This window comes from Neoarius graeffei, chromosome 15, assembly GCF_027579695.1.
Source record: "Neoarius graeffei isolate fNeoGra1 chromosome 15, fNeoGra1.pri, whole genome shotgun sequence".
Taxonomy (NCBI): domain Eukaryota; kingdom Metazoa; phylum Chordata; class Actinopteri; order Siluriformes; family Ariidae; genus Neoarius; species Neoarius graeffei.
Genome location: NC_083583.1, coordinates 16097429 through 16117294, shown reverse-complemented (window position 1 = coordinate 16117294; position 19866 = coordinate 16097429). Strand labels below are relative to the sequence as shown.

The 19866-nt window shown below is 42.8% G+C and overlaps 1 protein-coding gene across 7 annotated transcripts in view; it reads right to left on the bottom strand.

The window, feature by feature from the left end:
• neo1a (neogenin 1a) overlaps positions 1–19866 on the bottom strand; it is a 444233-nt gene that overhangs the window by 181925 nt on the left and 242442 nt on the right. For all 7 annotated transcript variants that reach the window (XM_060940914.1, XM_060940915.1, XM_060940916.1 and 4 more), the window contains exon 3: positions 10057–10332. In XM_060940914.1, the coding sequence (XP_060796897.1) occupies positions 10057–10332 (276 nt within the window). The remainder of the gene's footprint in view (positions 1–10056; positions 10333–19866) is intronic.

The following is a 19866-nucleotide window of genomic DNA, read 5'->3' as shown; positions in this document are numbered from 1 at the left end:
GGAGGAACGGGCTAAAATTCCTCCAAGCCGGTGTGCAGGACTGATCAACAGTTACCGCAAACGTTTAGTTGCAGTTATTGCTGCACAAGGGGGTCACAGCAGATACTGAAAGCAAAGGTTCACATACTTTTGCCACTCACAGATATGTAATATTGGATCATTTTGCTCAATAAATAAATGACCAAGTATAATGTTTTTGTCTCATTTGTTTAACTGGGTTCTCTTTATCTACTTTTAGGACTTGGGTGAAAATCTGATGATGTTTTAGGTCATATTTATGCAGAAATATAGAAAATTCTAAAGGGTTCACAAACTTTCAAGCACCACTATGTGTGTGTTCACTGCTTTCGATGGGTTAAATGCAGAGGAGGAATTTCACTGTGCTTGAGTGAACATGTGACAAATAAAGGCTTCTTCTTCTTCAGTACACAATTGCCTTGATTGATTCAGTCGGGTTATGTTCATAATATTGACTTGTTCTTTCATCATACCAGAGCTCGGTGAATTTTTTTTTCCCCCCAATGCAAGAAGTTTGAGAACCCCTGCCCCAATCTCACCAACCAGACTCCATTATCGCTAAACGTAGCACTTCAACAGGAAGCTATCCATGTTCACTCCACAATCACCATTTCTAACAAAACTCCGGAATACCTTGCGTCTTTATCCTGCTCGGGTTCGGTTTAAAACACTCGCCAGAATGCAGTGTATTAAAGTACAAAAAAAAAAAAAAAAAGATTCCGTGACCTGACGTGTCCAAAACATATCAAGTAGGAGGAGCATCTCAGACTAAGGTGATCCTCACGACTTCATCATCCTCAGACTTCAGACGCTCTGGTCTTGACAGATGAACTGAAAGTCCTGAGTAACCGAAGGCCCTTGATTCCTAAAAGAAAAGACCCTGTTTGACCTCCTGACCTTCAGAAACCTTTATGTTTGAGGCCTTAAACTGCAACATTAGCCTGGATCCGTTCTCCCAGACCGAGTTCCACGAGTGTGTTATCGTCGTTTCCGTTGTTGGAGCGCCGCTGTATCGCGCTACAGCACGCATCGGAGCTCGTGCTGCATATATTCTGAGATAACGGCTCTGGGTGACAGTATTTTTTCGCCTGATTTATGTCCTCTAATTTCTTCCTCAGCTCTCAGATCTCTGATCTGAAATACCTCCATAAATAACGCTGCATGCTGAACATCTGCCACAAAGGAATTCAGCCCTTCTTCTGGTTTGGGATGAATTACGCTGCTCCCTTTGATAACCCCGTCGAGGTTTCACTCCCTGCAGGAAGCTAAACCTTAATCTCTCTCTTCTGCGCTCTGGTTTTATCAACAGTTTACTTTTCTTGCTCTGGAAAAGCCAAACCAAGGAGCAAACACATGAAGGTTTTTGGTTTTTAGACTTTTCTTCAGGGAAGAATGTTCAGGGGACATTATCTATTACAATATCTATCCTTGCTTCAAAATAATTCAACATTATTTCTGTATGGGGGCGTCGTGGCTCAGGTGGATAAGGCGCCATACCATAAATCCGGGGACCCGGGTTCGATTCCGACCCGAGGTCATTTCCCGATCCCTCCCCATCTCTCTCCTGCTCATTTCCTGTCTCTACACTGTCCTATCCAATAAAGGTGAAAAAAGCCCAAAAAAATATCTTAAACATTATTTCTGTATGAGTATTCTTAAAGCCAAACAAAACCCGGAAAAGAAATTCCTTTATACTGACATAATATCCATACAAGACATGTTTGAGTTCGAGTGTTCGTTTGTTCATATTTGTACCTGTATAATATATACAGATTGTATTTCTTCTAAAATAAACTTCCCTGGGCGCCGCCATCTTACTTTCCCCCGAGGTTCAAATATCGTGTTCTGAGCGCAAATTACATGAGAGAATCCAAAATTGTCATGTCACTTACACACCAAATGACTTACTGAGGCTGAGATCTAGTGGATACATCTCTTCTCAATTGTTGTAAACAACCCTGAAGGTTGTCAAGTCCGGAGTGTCAAGTGTTTGGATGTAAAAATAAGCCGGACTGTTGCAAAGGAAAATGTTTTTTTGTCATCCCCACCAGCTCTATAAAGGATATTATTCTTTCCACATTCACTGGATATGAGCAATCGCGCGCTCCGATTGGCTACTCTACTAATAGGCTATCAGCTCATATATCATGAGTAGAGAAAAACAAAATGGCGGAGCGTGTTGCTGAACCAACCGAGGACGAACTAAAGACTACTTGAAAACAAAAACCCCTAAAAAAGACAAAAAAAAAAGCGCAACAAAACATGGAATAAAAGTATTTGATGGTAAGAACGTATCTTTTTTATTTTTCAAGAATTATTATTATTATAAAATTTTCCACAAACTGATCCTGTCATTTCGCCACTCTGCTTACATTCTAAGAGGAAATGATTTTGTCGGAAGTTGTGAGAGGAGTCTTTATTCTGGAAAATTTTAAAAAATATAGAGGGTGTTTTGGGTGGCACAGTGGTGTAGTGGTTAGCGCTGTCGCCTCACAGCAAGAAGGTCCGGGTTCGAGCCCCGTGGCCGGTGAGGGCCTTTCTGTGCGGAGTTTGCATGTTCTCCCCGTGTCCGCGTGGGTTTCCTCCGGGTGCTCCGGTTTCCCCCACAGTCCAAAGACATGCAGGTTAGGTTAACTGGTGACTCTAAATTGACCGTAGGTGTGAATGTGAGTGTGAATGGTTGTCTGTGTCTATGTGTCAGCCCTGTGATGACCTGGCGACTTGTCCAGGGTGTACCCCGCCTTTTGCCCGTAGTCAGCTGGGATAGGCTCCAGCTTGCCTGCGACCCTGTAGAAGGATAAAGCGGCTAGAGATAATGAGATGAGAAATTTTGAGGAATAAATCTTATATTGCTCAACATTAAGCCTGTTCAGTTTCATTTGCCTCGACTACATAGTTTCTGGGATATTTACATCTCAAATAATATCACATTTTTTTTGGAAACACCCTGTATATATACTAGGGTGCATCAGTTGCCCTCACTTTCATAAAATCTGATGCATTTTTGTTTGGGTGTTCCTTTTCACCAATAAAGACATCCTGTAGAATTTTTGGACCATATTCAAAAGTCTAATGGCGGCACCATGAGGTTCATTTATTGCCAAAAAACGCTTATTTTATGTTTTCACGTAAGGTTTGAATCACAATGTTGGACTCCATTTATTGATTTCTTGTGAGCCAGAGATCATGTTAAGAACCTTTGCGAGGGATTGAGAAGCATTAATGTGATTCATAATACATTTGTATTGTTTAAAAGTAGTTGAACAATGATTCAATGAACAGCTAAAACTCAAACTGTGCTTGATAATATATTTAGAATATGGACTAAAAATGTGGATCTAAGATATTTGGTATACTCTATAAGGTGCCATAATGTTTCATGAAAAGTGATCGAAATTTTGTCATAAAAGTCATAAAATCGCAGCTTTTTCCATAACTTTGAGCTCCTGGTGCCACCATTAAACTTTTGAATTTTGTCAAAATATTTCACCCAGTGTGTTTTCTTACCAAAAGGAACATAAAAACAAAAATGCATCATGATCGGAGGAACTTTTCATTTTTAGGGGGCAACTGATGCACCCTAATATATACAGTATATTTTATATACATGTGCGTGTGTGTGTATATATATTCATTAAAATTACGCTTAAGTAAGTCCTTCTCATAAATAATGATAAAAAAAGAACATGATCATGAAAAAAAAAATCACAATACTGTCAATAAAGTAAATATAAAAAAAAGCTTAATTATTTACTATGAAGGAATTTTTCACCGCTCTTTTAAATTTCTTAATGGTTGACAGTGATCGAATGTCATCCGGTAAAGAGATCCAGCTGTGCAGACACAAGATTCGAGATCTTAACAAACCCCACTGCTACTGTCATTTCACTGGTTTGTTTACATTCTAAGCAGAAACAGACACTAACAGGACAACGCAGTGTACGCAATTCAATGCGGTGAGGAATGCACGGACTGCTGTACTGGGGAAACAAAACAACCGCTTCACAGGAGAGCCAGCTCCTCAGGCCAGGACTCTACAGTCTGTTTTCATCTGAATAACAAAGGACACTCATTTCAGGACTGCGAAGTACGCGTTCTAGCCAGAGAAGAGCGATGGTTTGAAAGAGGAGTAAAAGAAGCCATCTTTAGGGGTGTTCACACGGCAACTTTTACTCCGGTGTAGCACCAGGGCTGCCCCGGTAGAGCGTTCACACGGTACAAAGTTATACCGGTGTTGCCCCTGAAAGCTGCTTATACCGGTGCAAATCTAACCCTGCTCGGGAGGTGGTTTAAGAAATTTACTCCGGAGTAAATGCTAGTTTGCGGGGCAGCACCGATATAAAATGGGACGTCTGAACGCTACAGGGGTAGACTCGCTACGCGTGAGGAGAGTTGATTACATACGGGCATTGCATAATTTGCATCCTGGTATTTTGCGCTTCCAAAATGGCGAATATCAACAACAACAGAACTGCATGTCTTCCAGTGTTGCCAGATTGGGCGGTTTTAAGTGCATTTTGGCAGATTTGAACATATTTTGGGCTGGAAAACGTCAGCAGTATCTGGCAACACTGGTGTCTTCATCCACGTTGTTTTCCCGGCGCTTGGTGATGCCATGACAACCGGGAAAAGGAAGTACATTTTCATGCATGCGCATATTTCATTTCCGCATTATTACTATCGTATAGCACGGTCGCAAAAACTGCCGTGTGACCGCAAGTGGGGCTGCACCGGTGCTAACACGCTTCTCTCTAGTAAGCAGGTTTGTGACGTGTGAACGCTCCACAAAATTTACACCGGTGTAAGATATATCGCAACAAAATACATCGGTGCAGCATCGATGCAAATATGTGCCGTGTGAACACCCCTTTTGTCAACCTGGAATGACCATTGCTGAACAGAGGAGGTGGTCTGAGACACCACTTATCAGCCGCCTACAGTACAATGCAGTCCTTGGCACACTTCCCAGAAAACTGAATACACATCCACACCAAGACTGAGGCTACGTTTACATTATGTCGAATCAGCGGATCATCAGATTAACGTTCTTAAAACGATTCGCGTTGACACTAAAACCGTTAGCCGTGCACACAGCAACACCAATACACGGATACGCTCAGCTCCGCAGGCATCCTGCGCTCCAAATCACTCCGCCCTGAACAGCGAGTGCCCTCTGGAGGGTGCGCACTCCGGCCCTGCGCAGCTCACAGAGCGCGCGAGTGAAGTGAACAAGCCACGATTCGGGACTGAGCCGCTGTGTGTGTGATCCCAGCGCATATCACTTATTACTTGCAAGTGGAAGGATGGCAAGCCTAAAGACAATCATAACTACACAATGGGCAGTATTTGCATCAGTATTTGCAGTATTTTCATACTTTTATACTCTTTAATGAAAGGTGATACAAGGCGGAAGTCTGCGCCGTTTTTCAGCAGTCGCGTCACATGACCAACGCCAGCGAATCAGGAAGGTGGATGTCACAGTGACGTTGTCCAATGAGACACCAGCTAGAGCTCAGCACAGCGTATTCGCGTATTCTCAATGTTTACACAGCACCGGAGCTGATACGATCTAGATTGAATACGTGGACGCTGGCGGATTCCCGTTTCCCCGCTTTTTCAGGGGGGTTAATGTAAACGGACAGTGCGTCCGCGAAGAAAACGAGACAGATACGGTCTAGTGTAAACGTAGCCTCAGCTGACTTCAATGACTCACAGGATGACCGAGAGAGCCAACGATCCACAGATCACCCTAACGACTCTCTAGGCTGCTAACACTGTTCACACCCGGTCTCCAGTGACCCTAACACCTACAGGATGACTCCACAACTCTCCGTAGGGTTGCTTTTTGATCCACTAGAGGATAAATACCTGATACTCCCCACTAGTCAGACAGAACTGAAGAAGCCTTTCGGATGAGAGGTGAAACGTCTTCAAGAATTTCAAGCAAGCCCAGTTGCCTTCTTTTAGCACCTACAGTATGCAATACTATGACCTGGATGACTGAGAACCTTCACAGACATTCTAAGCGGAAATAATTCTGTCGGCCGTTTTGTATAAAGTTTTTATTGATCGAATTTGCAAAAAAATGAGAATAAAAATACTCAGTTTCTCAAAACCTAGTGAGTGTGGATAGAATAAAACAGTTATTCCATCAATCGTGTCGTACATGGCTTACAGACAACTCGGTGCTACGTGTCTTGTCAGCTATCAGCTCATGTACGACTCGATTTCGTAGAATAAGGCCAAGTTTACATTAGACCGTATCTGTCTCGTTTTCTTCGCGGATGCACTGTCCGTTTACATTAAACCGCCTGGAAACGCCGGGAAACGGGAATCCGCCAGCGTCCACGTATTCAATCCAGATCGTGTCTGGTCCGGTGCTGTGTAAACATTGAGAATACGCGGATACGCTGTGCTGAGCTCTAGCTGGCGTCGTCATTGGACAACGTCACTGTGACATCCACCTTCCTGATTCGCTGGCGTTGGTCATGTGACGCGACTGCTGAAAAACGGCGCGGACTTCCGCCTTGTATCACCTTTCATTAAAGAGTATAAAAGTATGAAAATACTGCAAATACTGATGCAAATACTGCCCATTGTGTAGTTATGATTGTCTTTAGGCTTGCCAGCCTTCCACTTGCAAGTGGTAAGTGATATGCGCTGGGATCACACACACAGCGGCTCAGTCCCGAATCACTGCTCGTGCGCTTCACTCGCGCGCTCTGTGAGCTGCGCAGGGCCGGAGTGCGCACCCTCCAGAGGGCACTCGCTGTTCAGGGCGGAGTGATTTGGAGCGCAGGATGCCTGCGGAGCCGAGCGTATCCGTGTATTGGTGTTGCTGTGTGCACGCGAATCGTTTTAAAAACGTTAATCTGATGATCCGCTGATACGGTCTAATGTAAACCCCACCTAAGTGTTAAAGGAGAACTGAAGGCAAATTTTTTATTATCAAAATTCTATTTCTCATTTTATTAAATATCGGAATGCATTTCTGACAGCTCGTGTCACTGCTATAGCAAGTTCTGAGTGTGTGAAATATGCTCTGTAATATATCAGTCCATATGTCAAAGCGACGGGCGTAAACGAGATTCGTTGAGACCTGTGCGAGACATCGTAGGACGGAAGTAAAACGTACAGCGGAAATCAAAGTGACCGACATCTGCCAACGTCGTTGAAAGACGTGCGCGCCCTCTTTCGAATGCTGACGGAATCAAGCCGGAAGTTTTCCCTGCGTCAGAAATCGCTCCCTACTCGCTATATAGCGGGGACGCCGTTTTGTAGTGCCGTCCGAAACCTTAGTGAGGATTATGTGGGAAAGGCGCTCAGTATAATATGGATTTATCACAAAAATACACGCATGTATTTATTATTTTGAAAACCCACCAGCCGCCTGATCTGGCACGTTTTAAATGTGCGACAGTAATGACGTAAATACCAGCACGACGGACTCGTCCTTATCCTGTCGTCTTTCCAACTCTTCTCTACTCCATGTTGGTTCGGAGTCGTATGGAATAATCTCCATCACTGATGAAGCTGGCAATTAATCTAAATTGGAATGATATGGCGATCTGGCCGCTGCGTAAACAGTTTTCAAAATGGCGGCGCTGACACTTCACGTTTGAAATCTCGCACAAGTCTCGTGAAGATCGCGCGGATAAGCGACGCCCGCCGTGGACCAAACGAACTACGTTCAACATGGCTAAGTGTAATATAATATGCCAATACGAGTCACGATATAAGGTTACTAAAAACGAAAATGTAATTGAATAACACGTTAATTAAGAAATAAAGCAAGTTTAAAAATGACTTCAGTTCCTCTTTAAATACAGGGTGTCCCAAAAAAATTTACTCACATTGAATCCATTGATCCACAATATTGGCTGTGTTTGGAATGCGGTGGTTGTCAGTTTGAACATTTGTAAACATGCATTTATCCATTTATTCATTTAACCATTAATCTTGTTTCTACGTCAATAAACAATGCATTTATTGCAATTTAAAGAGTGAGTACATTTTTTTGGGACACCCTGTATTTTGACGGAGCAAGTGGAGAAATGGCTGCATTTCATCGCTTCTGGTTTCGCTTGAATCACTTTCACGGTTTGTTTCGTCCTCCTCGGGCTCATATTCATGGGTCAAACATGTACGGTTGAACTGCTTTTTGTTCAGGAACATTTTCCATGTTTGCACAGCAAAACTACAAAAAAAAATTTACAGAAAATTTCTGAGTCCGTGGCTCTGTGTTACAAAGAGAAATGGTGTTATAGTATGTAAGCAACATCACAAGTGGATATCCGGTTTCGGGGCAAATGGCCACGCCCAGGTAAGCCTTTTTTCTTCTTTTTTTTAAAAGCAATTTTGCAACTTTTAAAATGGATAAATTGCTGTTATGAAGTTCATCTCATCTCATTATCTCTAGCCGCTTTATCCTGTTCTACAGGGTCGCAGGCGAGCTGGAGCCTATCCCAGCTGACTACGGGCGAAAGGCGGGGTACACCCTGGACAAGTCGCCAGGTCATCACAGGGCTGACACATAGACACAGACAACCATTCACACTCCCATTCACACCTACGGTCAATTTAGTCACCAGTTAACCTAACCTGCATGTCTTTGGACTGTGGGGGAAACCGGAGCACCCGGAGGAAACCCACGCGGACACGGGGAGAACATGCAAACTCCACACAGAAAGGCCCTCGCCGGCCACGGGGCTCGAACCCGGACCTTCTCGCTGTGAGGCAACAGCACTAACCACTACACCACCGTGCCGCCCTACATGCATGTATTTGTGTGATAAATCCATATTATCCTGAGCGCATTTCCCACATAATCCTCACTAAGGTTTCGGACGGCGCTACAAAACAGCGTCCCCACTATATAGTGAGTAGGGAGCGATTTCTGACGCAGGGAAAACTTCCGGCTTGATTACGTCAGCATTCGAAAGAGGGCGCGCGCGTCTTTTGACAACGTTGGCAGATGTCGGCCACTTTGATTTCCGCTGTACGTTTTACTTCCATCCTATGATGTCTCGCACAGGTCTCAACGAATCTCGTTTACGGCCGTCGCTTTGATATACGGACTGATATATTACAGAGCATATTTCACACACTCATAACTTGCTATAGCAGCGACACAATTGAGGTATTTCACCTGACGTCACAGGGTCACGTGACGCCCCGGTGTCCACCATTTTGGACGGCAAGCTAGCTAATGTCAACATCATAGTACCTAGTATGTTGCTGTAGCAACGTTTACGTTCAGTCATTTGGATGACTGTTAAAACCTTTCAGTCTCAAGTTTTTCCTTTACTGTATTTACTAGTTTACTGAGCCGGCCAGCCCCGGAGCGCTAGCTAGCTAGCCCCGGCAAGCCCCGGAGCGCTAGCTAGCTAGCCCCGGCCAGCCCTGGAGCGCGCTCAGTAAACTAGTAAATACAGTAAAGGAAAAACTTATAACGGGCCATGTCTCAACAGACTAAGAAGTTATTTCAATGACATTTAATAACATTTTGTTTATCCTGAGGACTGAAAGTAAATGAAAATGTGAACAAACCTTAGCTGTCAGTGAACAATCCTGGTGGAAGCAGGTAAACGTCGTTCTCTAAGCCTGCTAACCTCAATTTTTGCAAATACCTCTCCCTCTGCTCGCCCTGTAAATGCCCTACGTCGCTGGATAGTGAAGGTGTTTTCTGCATCTCGCTCCTTTTTCTTTTATGTTTTTCGTTTGTCGCCTTCCTCGCATTCAAACTGATTCGGGCCGTGCCGTCCAAAATGGCAGCATCACATGACTTGGTCACGTGAGTGAAATACCTCAATAGCTGTCAGAAATGCATTCCTACATTTTATAAAATGAGATAAATCGAATTTTGATAATAAAAAAAAGTTTGCCTTCAGTTCTCCTTTAATATGTACATATTTAAAACAAGAATATACTTTGGAGCTGCTTCTGATTCAAACCCATAGCCACTAGAGAAACGTTATACATTTTACTAATATAAATCACGCATTACATTGTGCATTGCGCTCACTTTCTAACTCTTACCAGGCAAAATCTGGAGCTCGGCCTCGTCGCTGTTCTTCGTAGGTCCTGCATTTTCCAGCACACACCGGTACAGACCTGCGTCCATCTCCGTGGCGTTGCTGATGACCAGAGCACTGTTGGGTAACGTGTACACTCTCTGGTCCAATGACACTGGCTCCTTATCACGCTCCCAGCGAATAAAGCTCACCAAGTCTGCATTGACCTCACAGCTGAGCACCTGGCTCGCCCCGAGATACACAGACACCGCTTCGGGCTGCCCGGAGAAACGAGGTGTACCTACACGGAGAACATTAGAGATTAGAAAGAAATGAAAATGACAATTGTTGCTGCATAAAAAAAAAAAAAAAACATGAGTTCTTGTTTACTGATACAACTTTATAAGACCAGAGTCACAGTATTAATTAATACACCCGAGACTTCATGCTTCTCGCTCTTTCACGTCTGAGTAATTATTTTCCGATCATGTACTGAAGCTGATTTAATTCTCACTGGCAAACACAGCACTTTCAATTAGAGACAGAAGTGTACGGATGGAACGCAGGTTACGACAATGGATTTTATTACACTACGAATACAGCTGTGGCATTTAATTGCTTTATTGGCTTTAGGAGAAGAGGACAGCTCACAGAAACCGTGCTGATGGGATGAGAAATCACCACCTTCTGTTTTCTCTGACAGAAACACACAGATTCTACAGCTGATGCTGCACCAACACACACACACACACACACACACACACACCATTCTGTGTATACACATCACAAAAATGATAGTGAGCAGAGACAGTTTCCCAATTTCCGATGTGTGTGTAGTCAATTCCAGGATTTTGTGTGTGTGTGTCCCCTCACTACACACAATACACAAGTGAGAAACTGAAACTGGCAAAACGTTTCAAGAGTATCCCAAAATTGCTTAAAGGAACAGTCCACCGTACTTCCATAATGAAATATGCTCTTATCTGAATTGAGACGAGCTGCTCCGTACCTCTCCGAGCTTTGCGCGACCTCCCAGTCAGTCAGACGCAGTCAGACGCGCCGTCACTCCTGTTAGCAATGTAGCTAGGCTCAGTATGGCCAATGGTATTTTTTGGGGCTGTAGTTAGATGCGACCAAACTCTTCCGCGTTTTTCCTGTTTACATAGGTTTATATGACCAGTGATATGAAACAAGTTCAGTTACACAAATTGAAACGTAGCGATTTTCTATGCTATGGAAAGTCCGCACTATAATGACAGGCGTACTAACACCTTCTGCGCGCTTCGGCAGCGCGTTGATATCTGAGCTCCGTATCGATGCACTGCCGAAGCGCGCAGAAGGTGTTAGTACGCCTGTCATTATAGTGCAGACTTTCCATAGCATAGAAAATTGCTACGTTTCAATTTGTGTAACTGAACTTGTTTCATATCACTGCTCATATAAACCTATGTAAACAGGAAAAACGCGGAAGAGTTTGGTCGCATCTAACTACAGCCCCAAAAAATACCGTTGGCCATGCTGAGCCTAGCTACATTGCTAACAGGAGTGACAGTGCGTCTGACTGCGTCTGACTGACTGGGAGGTCGCGCAAAGCTCGGAGAGGTACGGAGCAGCTCGTCTCAATTCAGATAAGAGCAGATTTCATTATGGAAGTACGGTGGACTGTTCCTTTAAAATATTATTTAAAAAAAAAAAAATTATATAATGGCGGCACGGTGGTGTAGTGGTTAGCGCTGTCGCCTCACAGCAAGAAGGTCCTGGGTTCGAGCCCCGGGGCCGGCGAGGGCCTTTCTGTGCGGAGTTTGCATGTTCTCCCCGTGTCCGCGTGGGTTTCCTCCGGGTGCTCCGGTTTCCCCCACAGTCCAAAGACATGCAGGTTAGGTTAACTGGTGACTCTAAATTGACCGTAGGTGTGAATGTGAGTGTGAATGGTTGTCTGTGTCTATGTGTCAGCCCTGTGATGACCTGGCGACTTGTCCAGGGTGTACCCCGCCTTTCGCCCGTAGTCAGCTGGGATAGGCTCCAGCTTGCCTGCGACCCTGTAGAAGGATAAAGCGGCTAGAGATAATGAGATGAGATGAGAAAATTATATAATTTTTTTTTTCATGGGATGAGAGCAATCACATGCTCTGATTGGCTACTCTATGACTAGGATATCAGCTCATATACCGTGAGTAGGGAAAAACAAAATGGCAGCGCATCTCAAGTTAGATATACCGCTTTGTTATCAAGTATTTAAAATAAACAAATAGCTAAATAAAAGAATATAGAGGTCATATCCCCCCCATCTCTCCTGTTCCAAACTCCAGCCCCGTCGGTGGCGGTAATGCACCTTTAAGTTGGTTTACCAGCCACCAAAAAAAAGAACAAGAACAAAAATGGAGGAGCGTGTTACTGAACCAACCGAGGACGAAATAAAAACTCTACTCGAAAACAAAACCCAAAAAAATACAAAAAAAAAAAAGCACAACAAAATATGGTATGAAAGTATTTGATTGTAGGGACGTATCCTTTTAAATTTTTTTTCAAGAATTATTATTATTGCATTTTTCACAAATTGCTCCTGTCATTTCGCTGGTTTGTTTACATTCTAAGCAGAAATGATTTTGTCGGACGTTTTGTATAAAGTCGTTATTTACTGACTGCAGAAAAAAAAAAAAGCTCTGTTTCTCAAAATCCAGTGAATGTGGAGAGAATGAAACAGTTATTCCACTCAATCTCGTCGTACATGGCTTATAGCCGACTCGGTGCTACGCGTCTCGTCGGCTATCAGCTCATGTACGACTCGATTTTATGGAATAACTGTTAAATATATTCATAATATATTATACATCCATACATTATACACCCATAATATATAAATATATACTATAATATAATTATTAATCACTGATACATATTTAATAATTATTAATAGTGATTAATAATTAAATTATTACTCAATGATGGGTGTTTCTGAAATAACTGCTGTAAAAAAAAAAAAAAAAGTCTGCTTATCATTTGATTGATGGAAAGCTGCACAAATTTAATTTAAAAGATAATAAATTAAAAACACATTTTAAAAAAAACAGCAGGTGTTGCTTTCTGGTGGACCAGCGTCCATATGTGGACAAGGCAAATTCTCATCTCATCTCATTATCTGTAGCCGCTTTATCCTGTTCTACAGGGTCGCAGGCAAGCTGGAGCCTATCCCAGCTGACTACGGGCGAAAGGCGGGGTACACCCTGGACAAGTCGCCAGGTCATCACAGGGCTGACACATAGACACACACAACCATTCACACTCACATTCACACCTACGCTCAATTTAGAGTCACCAGTTAACCTAACCTGCATGTCTTTGGACTGTGGGGGAAACCGGAGCACCCGGAGGAAACCCACGCGGACACGGGGAGAACATGCAAACTCCACACAAAAAGGCCCTCGCCGGCCCCGGGGCTCGAACCCAGGACCTTCTTGCTGTGAGGCGACAGCGCTAACCACTACACCACCGTGCCGCCACAAGGCAAATTAATTTAGATAAATAAATAAATAAAGGACTGTAGCAGAGCATCTCCACCTTTCTAAAAATGTATTTTATGGGGCGTCTTGGCTCAGGTGGATAAGGCGCCATACCATAAATCTGGGGACCCGGGTTCGATTCCGACCTGAGGTCATTTCCCGATCCCTCCCCATCTCTCTCTCCCACTCATTTCCTGTCTCTACACTGTCCTATCCAATAAAGGTGAAAAAGGCCCAAAAAATATCTTTAAAAAAAATGTATTTATATATATATATATATATATATATATATATATATATATATATATATACACACACACACACACATACATACATACACTTGTGTTCAAAATAATAGCAGTCCAATACGACTAACCAGATCAATCACTGTTTTTGGTGGAAATTATATTACTACATGGCAAATAATTTACCAGTAGGTGTAGTAGAGTCATAGAAAACCAACAGACCCAACATTCATGATATGCATGCTCCAAGTCTGTGTAATCGAATAATTAAGTGAAAGGGACGTGTTCAAAATAATAGCAGTGTGGAGTTTAATTAGTGAGATCATTCATTCTGTGAAAAAACAGATGTCAATCAGGTGGCCCTAATTTAAGGATGAAGCCAGCACATGTTGTACATCCATTTCTCTCTGAAAACCTGAGAAACATGGGTCGTTCCAGACATTGTTCAGAAGAACAGCGTGCTTTGATTAAAACGTTGATTGGAGAGGTAAAACGTATACTGTAAAGAAGTGCAGAAAATGATGGGCTGCTCGGCTAAAATGATCTCCAGTGCTTTAAAATGGACAGCAAAGCCAGAGAGACGTGGAAGAAAACAGAAGACTACCATTCGAATGGATCGAAGAATAGCCAGAATGGCAAAGACTCAGCCAATGATCAGCTCCAGGGTGATCAAAGACGGTCTGAAGTTACCTGTGAGTACTGTGACAATTAGAAGACGCCTGTGTGAAGCTAATCTATCGGCAAGAAGCCCCCGCAAAGTTCCACTGTTAAAAAAAAGACGTGCTGAAGAGGATACAATTTGCCAAAGAACACCTCGACTGGCCTAAAGAGAAATGGAAAAACATTTTGTGGACTGATGAAAGTGAAATTCTTCTTTTTGGGTCCAAGAGCCGCAGACAGTTTTTCAGACGACCCCCAGACACTGAATTCAAGCCACAGTACACTCTGAAGACAGTGAAGCATGGTGGTGCAAGCATCATGATATGGGAATGTTTCTCTTACTATGATGTTGGGCCCATTTATCGCATACCAGGGATCATGGATCAGTTTGCATATATCAAAATACTTGAAGAGGTCATGTTGCCTTATGCTGAAGAGGAAATGCCCTTGAAATGGGTGTTTCAACAAGACAACGACCCCAAACACACCAGTAAGCGAGCAGCATCAGGGGTCAAGACCAACAAAATGAAAGTTATGGAGTGGCCAGCCCAATCCCCGGACCTTAATCCGATAGAAAACTTGTGGGGCGACATCAAAAATGCTGTTTCTGAGGCAAAACCAAGAAATGCAGAGGAATTGTGGAATGTTGTCAAATCATCCTGGGCTGGAATACCTGTTCACAGGTGCCAGAAGTTCTCAGAAACCGTGGTTATACAACTAAATACCGTATTTTTCAGACTACAAGTCGCACTTTTTTTCATGGTTCGGCTGGCCATGCGACTTATACTCCGGTGCGACGTATATATGTTTTTTTTTTTTTCACCGCGGAATAACTGGAGCTGATGCTGAGTCTGACGACAGCCACGCAGAAGAAGAGGAAACGGCGCTTCATCTGCCGCTGGAGGCAGAGTTGTTCAGAAGCGACACCGAGGATGAGGAATTCAATGGATTTGCTGATTTGGAGTGAAATCATCAGCTTGATAAACTTGATTGACCTGTGTTTTATTATTAATGATAGGGCTATAGTTATTTAAATAAGTTATGTAATGATTTTAGGCAGTGCTTAATTTGTGAAGTGGGAGGTCCCAGAACGCAGGAGGTGGGTGGGTCCGGCGACTCAAAAAAAAAAAAGGCGGGGGATGGTTTACTATAACTTTACGCACATGCGCTTATTGTGTGTGTAAAATAATAATAATAATAATAATAATATCAGACATTATGATATTAGAAAACCCTTTAGTGACAAACAGTTACAGACAGTAATATGTCGTGATATTATATTATAAAATATTAATTTTTATTAGTCTATATATTAAATTATATATTACATTTATCTTCTAAAATAACAGACTGTACTCATCACAACCGGTTTATTTCACCATTGGAGATCAGATCACACAAGACATGAGTTAAATGACTCATTTTAAGGATTTAAGTAGGGGATTTAAAAGCGGTTGTTGTTTTTTTCACTAGATGGTTGTTTTTACTACCGTACCTGTCTTTGGAGATGATATACCTATAGCCTACTTGGCCTCTGATTTGATGAAATAAAATTCGACAAAAATGAAGAATGACACTCCTCGATGATGACTACAGCTTTAATAACACAGATGAAAGAGCCATGGGGCGATAATAAGCCCTACCGGTAAAAATATTCTAAAAGCAAACTGATTAATGCATCAGTAATAGGCTACTAATATTAGTTATAATAATAATAATATAGGCTATTAGTAATAACGATAGTGATAGTATTAAAGATAGTAGTAGATATTTAAAATAATCAGACTAGGCTACTTACAGGGCAAAGGGCGCGTTATCACTGCTCAGCTGTTCGTTTATTAAATAAACAATGCAGTCGCGCAGTAACCACGCGCCGCTTATCAGATACAATCACAGATTCTATGGATAGAATAACCCTTCAAAAAAGTGCGACTTATAGTCCGGTACGACGTATATATGTTTTTTTCATCTTCATAATGCATTTTTTGGCTGATGCGACTTAAACTCCGGAGCGACGTATAGTCCGGAAAATACGGTATTAGTTTAGTGATTCACAGGAATACTAAATCCTTAAGATTTTTTCAGTTTATACAGTAAATATTTGGAGTTTGTAATGAAAAATGCAGACACTGCTATTTTTTTGAACAGCCCAATGTTCATTTTTCTTCATTTTCTGTAAAGTAATTAAAATATTCATACATTTTTCTTCATGTTTTGATGTAGAATATAATGTGCAGTGTTCCCAGTGCATGGAAATAAAAACTATTATAAGGATTTTGAGCTTTACTCACGTTTTTAAACACACTGCTATTATTTTGAACACAACTGTGTGTATAAAAAATCTCCTTCTCACCCCCGGCGGGGGGGTGGTATCCATGTCATCCTCAAGCTCGGGTCCTCTACCAGAGGCCTGGGAGTTTGAGGGTTCTGCGCAGTATCTTCGATGTTCCTAGGACTGCGCTCTTCTGGACTGAGGCTTCAGATGTTGTTCCTGGGATTTGCTGGAGCCACTCTCCCAGTTTGGGGGTTACTGCCCCAAGTGCCCCCACTACCACGGGGACCACGCAACCCTTGACCTTCCACATCCGTTCCAGCTGCTCTGATATATATATATCTTTGCTATGAAAAATCCCTATATAATTAAACACAATACAGCTTGTTATACATCATTCATTCCCCCCCCCTCATTTTCATAAACGTTACCAATAATGCGTGAAAGTATTTTGTTTGGCTCTGTGTGCCTTCCGTATCGTAACCGAAACATAAACCAGACCTACGATAACGTACTCCTAAACTGTAGTTAAACAAACATCCCTCATGACATTACGTGCCACCCTTGAGTGGACGGTGATTACAAATCTGTAATAATCGCTTTAAAAAAGCTCTGTTTATCATTTGATTTATGAAAAGCTCAACATGTGACTGTGAGGCCAAATGATTTACAGTATATGCGAGTCCAAAAAAAAAAAAAAGCAGCCATGAAATGCACCGTCTCACACTGGGCCTCTAAATGGAGCACAGCTATGGAATTTCAAAGAAAGCCTTTAAAATAAAGTCTGAAAGGTGATCTCGCTCGGGCTGGGAACAGAGCCAAGTCTGCAGTCCGGCGTGAGATCGAGTGTAAGGGAAGTGGTTTTGGACAGAACTCGGATTATTGCGCTGTGCTGTGGAGATCGTTAGATCAGATTCGTCAAGATGGTGCGTGAAAGCCGACTTCATCGTTCTCCATTATTCTGGCGACAGGAGGAGTGCCGAGTGCCATGGATTATGTGATTTCCTCGATTTAATCACCATTCGCAATCCACTGACAAGATCACTGCTTATTATGCATACGATAGGCGCAGATTTCTCATTTTTATGCCCTTTCATGTTTTTTTTTAGCTCTCTGTCACAGACAAAGAGATCATATCACCTGGGTTCCTGACTCTCTGTGAACAGAGAACATTTTATGACTTTAATTTGCCCAGCAGAGTGTACTACGCAAGTTTAACCCCTTATAAACAAAACCCAAAGAGAATCAGCTTTCATATCCTCGTCCAAGGCCTGGACGACTTTCTTAGTTGGAAGGAAAAGGGAAAAAAAAAAAAATCTTCCAGACATGGCTTGTTGCACTTCATCCTGGTGCACAAGCGTCATTCTTGACTTTTGGCAGCAGTAGGAACACTGAGCCTGCTGTTATTTTCATCCGCTGTCCGAGTGTTTCCTACCGGACGGTCCAAGAGAAACATTTACGCAATGATTCCTAACAGTGGTTTGGACGCAGTGTGGAAATGGAGCCTATATCCGGCGATGGACCTCACACACACATAGCCCATGGAAGGTCGACCACACTTCATATAAAGTAAAGTAATGCTCATAACCACATAAGACATCACGCCTGAAATGTTGACCCCGACACAGATCAGGGTTTATACACGTACCTTCCCGCTTCCTACTCGGAATTAGTTCAGTGTGTGTGCATCGACAAAACGATCAGAGGGTATTGGCTGGGCACTGGCTTAAGTGATTTCAGTGCAGTGGATTGCATTAGAAGTGCCTCGCATTGTCGTTTACCAGCAGGCACCGCAGAGAGAGAGAGGGGGAACAATCTGCCTCGTCCAATACACATTACTGAGGGAGACTTCAGCGAAATAGATGCCACATACAGTAGCAAGGATTGGAAGAAACTCAGGCAGCTGCTTTGAGTCAAGCCGAGATGAAGGTTTCATAAAATCCAGATGCCACATACTTTGACAATCCAATCATGGTACATATCCACTTTCAGATCCTCTGAAGAGCCCTGCAGGATCCGAGAGGCCGTTCTGGCAACTCGGGAGGCTCCAAATAAAAATTCTGATCAAGACACAGATTCCTTGTTAAACTAAATCAGGACTCAAAACCAGCCCCATATACTCGTACGAACCAATCTGCTCTTACGATCACACCGAGATATGTCTTTATACTTTGCACATCAGCGCTTTATTACAGTTCCTGCAGTTTAAGATTTTTCGAGACCCAATGCGACTGTCTGCTTTGTTGCCCCATAACTACAATTCTGCCGGATTTATGCGGTGCACAAAGGGTGTGGCTTACCACGTGGCAGTAATATTGCGTCTATCGACCAGATGTCTGATTAGCCAACAGTACGGGAGTAGGTCTATTCCGAGCGAAGACCTTCTCATCATGATATGATGGATATATCGCATCTGTCTCATCAAATAACAAGAAGACAGAGTCATATACAGTATATATACCAAGTTTCAAGAGATCATTTGTCACATTTTTCAAGTTCTGCTGCAGGAAACCAACCCGACCTCTTTACGCTGACCTCAGCAGCCCATGGCATAAACCCACCAGACCTTTGGGCTTAAACCAGGTGAGCTAAAAATTAACATTTCTCACATTTCTTAGCATCAAAAACGCACATAAACATTACTTAATCAACACATATACCAACTTTCAAGACCACACCGCTCATAGTTTTCAAGTTCTGCTCTGGAAACAAAACCTACCCCTAAGACTAACCTGAGAGACGAAGTCTGAAAAATTGTTTCCATGGAAACATGAAAAATTAAAATTTCTTAGCATGAAAAGGCCCATCTACACCACCTTGTTAACATGTAGACCAAGTTTCAAACCTGTATCATGAATAGTTTTGGATATATGCTCCGGAAACAAACATTGTTCTTAGAAACTAAAGCCTCGGTCACAACCGGCCGTATGTGCTCCTATGGCCGGTCTACGTGCAAAAAAACGCAAGAAACGCACGGAGGGCGTGCGTGTGACGTGCTGATTTTCGAGCCGTAGACTGGCCGCAGAGGTTCTTTGTCATGTCAAACAAACTCTACGGGCACTCACGTTTTTTTCAGGTTGCAAGACAAACTTACGGCCAACGTGCATCTTTCTCCACGAACAAAAAAAAAACGCAGCGATTTGGGAAATGCCAAAAAT